At 36.5% G+C, this 9,906-nt stretch overlaps 1 protein-coding gene across 1 annotated transcript in view; it reads right to left on the bottom strand.

Annotated features, from left to right (window-relative positions):
* Positions 1-9,906, bottom strand: part of LOC117114438 (amidase-like) — a 20,854-nt gene that overhangs the window by 2,977 nt on the left and 7,971 nt on the right. The window contains exons 3-9 of the mRNA XM_033258105.1: positions 6,897-7,069; positions 5,668-5,807; positions 5,255-5,455; positions 4,682-4,759; positions 3,950-4,115; positions 3,620-3,682; positions 459-559 (exon numbers count right to left, since the gene is read on the bottom strand). Of these exons, the coding sequence (XP_033113996.1) occupies positions 459-559; positions 3,620-3,682; positions 3,950-4,115; positions 4,682-4,759; positions 5,255-5,455; positions 5,668-5,807; positions 6,897-7,069 (922 nt within the window). The remainder of the gene's footprint in view (positions 1-458; positions 560-3,619; positions 3,683-3,949; positions 4,116-4,681; positions 4,760-5,254; positions 5,456-5,667; positions 5,808-6,896; positions 7,070-9,906) is intronic.

The following is a 9,906-nucleotide window of genomic DNA, read 5'->3' on the forward strand; positions in this document are numbered from 1 at the left end:
GTGTATAAGAGACAGTATATATATATATACACATTACTTTTTCGATCTTGTTAGATCTCATCAGTGCAGCTCAGTATTTCAAGAATGAAACACGAAGCATAGCTCATTAACAAAAAGTTATTTCAGTTGTATGAAAAATGGTGTCTATGGCGGGATTCGAATCTGCGTATCACACCCTTACCACGGAGATTTACAGGATATAGGCGTAGATCTAACCCCCAGGCACTTTCTCCCCTGCATGACTAAAACGCTTGTAGGTCGCAGCTGGGAAGTTATAGTAAATAGGCCTAATATTCAAACCAAGTTTGATGCGTAGCACCGTAAACATGTTCCCATTATGACCGTTTAATATCAAAGTGTTGCGTAGATTTAAACGAATGTTGTTCTGTAAGTAAATGCATTGTAAACAAAATTGTAGGTCTACAGATACAGTAAGGTGTTAAACATATCTACCTTACCTTTGCTGTATGTGGCAGATCGTTAGGCTGGGCCTGGATGCCTCTACCAACAGCATCAACTAGGCTTGTCGGATAAAATCCTTTGAAGCCACTACCAACAGCTGAAAGAAACACAAACGGAAAGTTAGTAATAAGTGTTGTTGAAGAACATTATGGTACTGTTAAAGATGATGCTTTCAAACATTATTATCTCTTTTCAGTTGAAGCACGTAAAACTAGAGCAGTCACTCCATAGAGAGTCCATGCCTGAATAACGCACAATATGCTGGCAGGCCATTCCATTATTTACTTTTATGCCTGGGATAAATATCGAATTTCGGTGACCTTGACTTTGTTATTTGACCGTGACTCTGTCCTTTGACCATTTCGTACGTACAATAATATATATTTAAAATTGTTGAAATGATGTGGAAATGGAGGTAACAGACGTCTATTTGATCTCCTAATCAGTAAACAATTCAAACACGAAAGCAATTGAATATAGTTGTTATATAGGCCTATGTTTCCTATACAGTAGAATCCATATTTATTAGACACCTAGTACGAAAAAATGTCTCCTTAATAGGTGTCCGCTGAATATTGGTACCCATTTTTATATATTTATTCGAACGTACACCTTCGTATCAGTGGCACTCGATAATATTGGTGAGTTCATGAAAACATCAGAATAGAATACAGATACATACTGTACAAGACTTCACCTAACAAAAGTAAGTTTGCCCCACTGTATAAAGGGACAATACAAAAACAACACTTATTTACAACCCTCTCAAATTTACGATCAGTAATATAAATTCTGAAACATCCCCCACCCCAACCCGTAATATTAATATTGAAGAAAACAGACACAATACAGTAATGCAGAAAAAGAACTAATATAACAAAATTAAATATTTAGAATTAAGAAAAGCAGAAAGGTAATTAATTAATCAATTAATGGAATTTAATATTTCATTGCGAATTTTATATGCTCGTTTAATAAACCTTTTGCTGAACAAATCAAAAGCGGTTGTCCTGCTTCTCGAGATAAAAACCACGGTTCAAAGCAAAAATCAACGGTAAAATTTTATTGCGAGAGGTCACACCATTTACCATTTACGTCTGAAACAACCATACTTCTTCATTTTGTAATAGCGCATAATAAAATGTACTTGTTATCAATAATAATTCGGCCTGTGTGACTTGACTTTGTGTTAAAAAACCAAAGATAAGCTGTGGTTGAAGGCTATACAATATTTTATAGTACGTTGGTAGTCATTATGTCCATAAGGTGTGTGTTTTTTAGCTTCATGACCTTTGTAAATAACAATTGCATTATCAATAGTTATGGTGAATAAATTAAGAAGATTTTTAAACCAGATATTATGACAGCAAGTTTATGACTTTGTAATAACAATGGTGACGATTATTAGTACCGTACTGTATTATAATATAAACTAGAGATACTATGTTCAATAGAACATGAACCCAGACATTTTTTAAGAGATAACCACTGTGACCTTTAATCTCAACCTGTGAACACCCCATGTTTGGTAGAAGTCTGTCTAATGCAATTGGTTCAATCGTTAGTAAGAGAAATACTTGATAATTTTCACTATAGTGACCCTTGTGAATTTTTACCTATAGATTAAGAGTAGTTTTTCATGTTTATAAGGTCCTAAGGATCATTCCTGGTCAATTCGAGCTCAATTGGGCTATTTTGAAAATTTGACCCTAATGACCCCTATGTAACCACTGATGCCAGACAGGGGTGTAGGAGGTGTCACTGGTTCTTAATGGTCAAATTTGATTGAATTCGGTTCAATCGTTTGCCATTAGTAACATTTTGAACTTTGACCTATGAACTTTGACATATGGGGTAAAGAGTATTTGTTTGTGTGTTTAGAAGGTCCTAAGGGGATCATTCCTGGTAAATTTGAGCTCAATTGGGTTATTTTGAAAATTTAACCCCGATGACCCCTATGTGACCCCTGATCCCAGACTGGGGTGTAGGAGGTGTCGCCGGTTCTTAATGACAAAATTTGATTGAATTTGATCCAATGGTTTGCCATTAGTAGCATTTTGAAATGTTACTAGAGAGAACAAAAGAATAACCCTTTAATGACCTTTGACCATAAATCGCTGAACACCATAAAGACCCTACCTTATGCCAATACATGTGTACCTAGGACAAGACTGTGCTATGTTATTTGTGACAGAAGAAGTCTTTTATTCATTTTTTTGAAAGTTATTTACCCTAAAGACCCCTATGTGACATTTGACCCCAAGCAGTGAACACCCCCATGTATGAGAGGTGTCACCGATTATACTGACCAGGTTTGGTTGAAATCGGTACGACCGTTTGGCACTAGTAGCGTTTTGAAATGTTGCCAGAAAAAAGATAAAAATTACCCCTTAATGACCTTTGACCCCTTATCACCCTATAGACTCTGCCTTATGCCAATGTATATGTGCAAAGGACAAGACTGTGTTATTTGTGAGACAAGTAGTCTTTTATACGATTTTTGGTTTTTTGACCCTAATGCACCTTATATGACCTTTGACCGCAAGTTGTGAACAACACATAAATGGGAGGTTGCACCGGTCCTACTGACCAAGTTTTAATTAAATCGGTCCAGTAGTTTGCCACTAGTAGCCTTTTAAAATGTCGTTGCAAGAAAGAAAGAAAGAAAGAAGAAACTGCTAAGAAACAGAACCCAGTCAGAGCTGACTGGGTAAAGAAGGAAGAAACTGCTAAGAAACAGAACCCAGTCAGCTCCAGCTGACTGGGTAAAAATGGCTCTAAGTACCAGTAATTGTATAATTATTATTATTATGATAATGAAGATGACAATTGTTGCTTATGATGATGAGATACGGCACTGTTCAGTAGTAGGCCGCACCTACAAGCTGCATGCATAGCTTCTTAGCTAGGTGTTCCTTATAAAATCTGATGTTCGAAACTGTTGGCGTTACTATGCATTTTTATTATGTATATCTACACTTTGGTGTGTTGTGTTATTTGTTACATAACTGTAAAAACTCGAAAAAAAACAATAAAAGTCGTATAAGTATAAACCAAAATAAGGAAATATTTAAATATTGATGGTATTGACATGGTGATGAGATATTTCCATTTCTAAAATATATAATCATAATTGATAATTCAGTTTATTTCTTACTATTTCCTCTCATCAGTGTATCGGCAACACCTTGGTATCCAACGCAAAACCACATGTTTGGACCTGTATGGAAAGAAAAAAACACTTTTTTGTTTATTTTATGTTCATTACGTTGATTTGTTTATCATCATAGAGAAAATAGTTTTCCCTATGGTATCATACAGTCCTCTTTAGGCCAAAAGAGAAAAGTGAGTTAGAATAATAAAGACAAGAAGTGACAGAGACGTTGATTAAAGCGGGAGTAGTGTGTTTAGATATTTCCTGATGTTACCAATATTGCGTAGATGAAAGTTAACAGTTAGTGCTTTAACACAGGAAAGACATATCTACCATCTTTGTGCATTGGTACCGACACTTCTTGGACACCAGCCCCAGCATCACGTAAGAGAACTGAAGCGTCCTTAATCAGGCGGTTCACTTTAGGATCGGATTCCTTTTGTTCAAAGGCCTCTTTAAGCACACCAATTTTAAATTCGGAAAGGTTGTATGTTTCCAACTGAAAGCAAAAGCTATTGTTTGTAAATTAATGTCCTCCATGAATAACTTTACGGTATATAAAATTTTATATATATTCATTTTCCAATGGTGACCTTTCAATCCTGACAGGAAAACAAAACATGACAAATAGTAAGCTACAAATGATAACAGATATCTACAATCTCTAAAACAGCAACATACTGTATGCAAATGCAAAAGTAATTATCTAAAGCTAAAAGTAATATTATATGGACATTATGGTATTGAATATACATTACATTATAGCTTCTTATTTATTAGATTACATCTTTGGTAAGCTATTTGGCGCAGTGGAAATGGTTTGGTTTCTCAACCTCGTTGTCGGGGTTTTAATCCTTCGCTGTGAATTTCGCCTGTACCCTTGTGCAAGGAACTACATTGCTTCAGTCTACCCAGCTCGATCAATGGATATCAGCAAATTGCTAGGAGTAACCTGCAGTGGACTAGCCCAGGAGTGTATCACACTCTCACCCGCTTCACGCTACAGAGACTGAGGATAAGCTGCAGCCCCTATGAGCCCTGTGGCTCGGCACAAATTTACTTTACCTCTTTGGTGTACTTTACTGGTGATATTTTTGTCTGATTCTGTCTCGGATCCAATCCGTCATCGTAACCAGCTATCGCCTGAAATAAATGTTAATAAAGTATTCTAAAAATATTTTAATGAACGTGTGCTCAAACTCTGGAGTAGCCTATGCATAACCAAAGTATGAAATATATGCGCAGAATACACTATTTACGGTGTGTTTAGTTTAAAACATGCTGCATCTAGAGACACTTCATCATTACGATAAAAAAAAAAATGCATGCGAGGTCACAATTAAATTATTCAGAAAAAATGCCCGTTTTAACATAAGGAAATACATTTTTGCAAACAGAGTAGTGAATACATGGAATACGCTGCCAAGTTCGGCAGTGGATGTTCCGACTATTAACAGTTCAATGCAGAGCTCCTTGCCTTCTTGAACAGCTTAGTATATGACACATTCTCTTCTCTCCTGCTAACAAGTCCCAGATATTTTTCCCTTGCATAATCAGAAGTCTTATAATAGAGCCCGACAACACAGGTGAATACAGGTGAAAAATAGTGAAAAGCATGTGTGTGGATGTACTTCTCACCTCAAGCAACAAGGCACAGTCGTATACCGTGTTCGCCATAGGCCCAAGGTGATCAACAGTTGGTTCGATCGACTGTGCTCCTGTGTATGGCACAAGCCCATGCGTAGGTTTTAAACCAACGATGCCGCATATACTTGAAGGAAGGCGGATAGACCCACCTTGGTCACCACCAATAGCCATGTCTACCTCACCAGCTGAAACCTAGGAAGAAACCCGAGCCAGTCATCAGTGTCAAGTTTTTGCTGCTTGACACTGAGAATACAAATAATGTAGTATTATCTAGGAACATGATGTTGACGACAAAAAAACAGGATCTCCGAAGAGATCTGTATATAGTTTTTAATTAGTCTTTCAATTTTGAATCTATGCATTTTTGGAATGGAATAATGAATAACGGAGTTTTATCTACTGACCAAAGCCGCACTACCCGAGCTTGATCCTCCGGCACTGTATTGCTTATTATGAGGGTTCAATACTGGACCTTTAGCTCCAAAGAAGCTCTCCCCCGATATACAGAAATCTTCACAAACAGATTTTCCTTTAATTACACCACCTAGATAAATCAATAAATAAATGAATCAATTATCATTCAATAAATAAATGAATCAAATCAATAAATAAATGAATCAATTATCATTCAAATCCAGATAATGTGATTGGGGATGGAAAAGGTGTAGAATCAGTAGCGGCGCCAGAAAAGGGTCACACAGAAATCTCCCATGGGACAGAACGATACTTTTGCCAATCCCAAATAGTGTGGTCTAAAAGAACAATTTCGGGCCAAAATAAGCCATTACAACACTCTACGAACGTACTTCACCAGCGATTTTATTCCAAATCAATTGTACGATGATGACTTACAAATACATTCGACTAATTTTACTAATGGTCCCATTCATATTAGATAATTTTTCTCATGATAACTTAATTTTAGGTCAAATTGTAGACAACAACTGTAGACAATATTTAACAACAGCATGGCGACTTCGTTGGACTTGAAACAAAAAAAACTCTATTGCTAGTTTCAAAAGCAAATATAAACAATCTCTACTTCAGGTATATGGTACATGAACATTTTTTCCTTTTTTTTCTGCATGTATACAAAAGTTAAGTAACTTATATAAAAAGGTAAAATGTAAAAAATAAACTTTTTCTTCCTTTAGGCCTACTCCCGCTGATTTTGTTTTCTTTATAGTTTTGTGACTAGCGCTGTAGTAGGTGGTCATGCCTTTTTTTATGACCATCATTCACACGATAACCTTGTATCACTTAGAATTTTGTTAATTTTAACTAGAATTTTAATTAGTTTTTGTAATTTGAATTAAATTGTTTATTGTATGTATTTACTTTTATCGTGTGATAAAATAAATGAAACAAAAAATGAAACAAAAGAAAAAACCAAATTACCAGTACTATATTTGATTTAGTTAAGATGTTCGTTTTGTATTTGTGGATTCACTGTTAACTGAGCTATAATGCTCTCTCAAACTAGCCAAGGTGAAAGGTTGAAACCCCTTTAGCTTTGTACGGTACAATTTAAACATAGAATAGGAAACAACATCATAACAGAAGCAATAGCTTTTCCGCTTACGCAGAAAAAGCCTAGTATATGTTGTATATCATTATGTACAACATTATTAACCTGCGTCGAGAATCCGGGTCACTACGGTAGCGTCAAACTCTGGTACATAGCCCTCAATTATCCATGATCCGCCCATCATAGGAACTCCATAAACGGCAATGTTGTCTTTGATCGCCACGCTCTTCCCTTTCAGAATGCCTGCCGGCGCCCCCTCTATGTTAGTTTTCCAGTACCTGTGAAAGCAACAATAAAATATACAAAACCATTTTATGAGCAATTTTGATAACGATTAGTACTTAGTATTCAAACGTAATATGATGCTTTCCAAACAAATTTTAAAAGTATATGGTCCTTCTGTTGAATCAGCAAGAAAATTCTGATAAAGCTCTTTGGGATCCGCGGAGTCAATAACCAGTACACAGTGAAAAAATACTCACAGGACCAACAGTTTTAAGTCTCATCCAAGAAAAGTAATTGGAGCAAAGTGCCTGATACCCGAGGACTCCAAGTACCTGTACAACATTGACAGGTCTCAAACTCATTCCGTCTAGTACAAAATTCCAATCATTACCACTCCACTAAATCACCCATTTTTAACAAATTGTTTTTATTATTTTTAAACCAGAACCCTGCGGGTGTGTACGTTCCTTTGTACGTAAACGTAGTTTAGAGGGATATGTAGTCCAGTAATGGTTTCTAATGTTTTTACGTACACCTACACCCCCATACAACTAGGTCCGTCCATCAAATGCTGTATATTTACATACCTGCCAACATTTGAATATCAAAAATAGGGACGCTATTCATTGGTGACAAAAAATTAAGATGGCAATTATATATCCTAATTCCTGCAGTTGCTTCAAACAAAACAAGAGTTACTTAATATCAAGTGTACTGTTTATTTACCTCACAACCAAGAAAAAATATTTAAGTTACATTTTAATCAGTAGGCTTACAGACTTCAACATGAAGGGCACGGTATGTTGCTTGTTTCGCTGGATCTCATTGGAGTCATAACGTCAATATTTATTCGAATGACACTTATAATCTCTGTTCAACATTTCCAGCTTGTGTGTCATTAAAGCATGGACCTAGGTCCATGATTAAAGCACTTTAAGTTTTTGTTGTCATGCTAGCTCGAAGCTTGGTTTTGTTTTTTCAACAATAGAGAAAACTCTCTCAGTCACTACTGCTATAAAATATTACCATAGTTCCCCGGGTAGAATCCCACACCGACTTTACGCCCAACTTCGCGTACACAAATTTCCCCGGGTGAAGTCCCAGGGTCTGAGGATTGGGTAAGTCGGCCTAGGCCTAGGTCAATAAATTTAACAAATGCTCAAAAAATAAAGAAATTGTCTCCGAATTCTGTCGACTTGAAACTCTTAAAATTGCTTAAAACAGTTTGCGTCCGTACCGAAGCTAATCTGGATCTTTTGTTGTGCCCTATTTCATAGTTTTCTATTTTGACAAATATTAAAGCCATACTAATGAGAGACAATACCCCCTACTCTTGAAAAGACTAGTAAACTGTATAATAAGAGGAAAGCATTAATTTATGGAATGTTGTGTACTCTCGTTGTCCAAACTAACTGTCTTAAATGTGATGGATCGGACTCCAGGGACTTTCCTGGCTGGTATGGATGTAAAACTTTATCTGCACTCCAAAAACCTCAATTTTATACTATTGCAGTTTGGATAAGGTTCTACAGCAGACAGAATAGAATTGTGTCATTTTCAATAAGATTGTTGTAGTCTGGGCCTAGCTATTAATTTAATTAATTTATCACAGCCCTGGATTCTTTTGACTAGGCCTAGTCTAAAATACGCAAATTCAACACATTATTTAATAATACGTACAGTACCTGTTGTTTTGCTGAACTGCTCAGCAAATTAAATTATTACCAATAAAATTGATGCGATTTTTATATTGTTTTTGCGTGCATTTCTTTAGGTCTGATCATGGAGTTATAATTAAAATAATATAACTCCATGGTCTGATTATGTTTTTCCAAGCACACATTCTTCGTTGGGTAATGCTGGTCGGCAGTCTAGTTGTAAACAGAATAGGTCGCGCCCCCAAAAACTCTGCCTGCCCGCCAATTGGTCCATTTTTGTGGGGTGTTTTGCACTAGACATGCGCTTCGGCTGTGATGACGTCAGATCGCCCAAAGTTTCATAGTGCTTGACAGTAAACAAGCTCGGTGTAATCAAGAATGTTTTGTTTAACAAATTTATAAAACAAAGCAAAAAACAAATAAGAAACCCTCATGGTATTATTTTAGAGTCAAATCTAAATAAACCTAACAAATTAGATTTTATTCTCTACAAATTTCCTCCCTAATAAAATTAGCAACATGTTTTGAATAGCATCTTGAGGTGCATTTGCAATTTACACTGACGAAAATTAGACGTCTACTAAAAAGAATAACCAGTAGGAACTTGCTTTGTCGAGTTCCGTCTTTATTTCAGGTTAAAACAGGCCTGTAGCCAGGGGGGGTTTTTATGGTTCGGGCGAACCCCCCTTTTCTAGCGAACCCCACTGTTTTCTAGCGAACCCCCTCAAATTTTTGAATGAATCCCACTCGGACGGAATGTCTGTTTTTAACTTACCCTGCATTAAATCAACATTTAGCACCTAATTCATTATTTGGTCACCCGTTTTTAAATTCTAGACTGCGATACAAGCCTTCATTCATAGAATATCTCAGCTTCAGAAGTTCGGAGATTTAAATTGAACGCAACTCCGGCAAACCATGAATTTACGATTGCTCACATATAAGGATGGCAAACATCGGTAAAAACCCGGCTCCCGTCTCAACTTTGACTGGCCTTTGCCTGAATGTTTGTAACAAATGTACCAACCAGTAACAAAACCGGTCGCCATCTACCTAGAGTAGATGGCGCCACTAAACGAAGCTAAAGTTTTGCGACTTAATCCACCAAATGCAGCTAAAGTTTTGCGACTTTATCACCTCATTCTGGACTGTGTGGTTAGTAAATTACATAGCCATACTGTCCACCGCACACTAACCTATTTGCTGATGGAGCATTTTTGGGAAATTGACTC

The sequence above is a fragment of the Anneissia japonica genome, unplaced genomic scaffold (genome assembly GCF_011630105.1).
Source record: "Anneissia japonica isolate Jap-2015-1 unplaced genomic scaffold, ASM1163010v1 scaffold3845_len455572_cov173, whole genome shotgun sequence".
NCBI lineage: Eukaryota > Metazoa > Echinodermata > Crinoidea > Comatulida > Comatulidae > Anneissia > Anneissia japonica.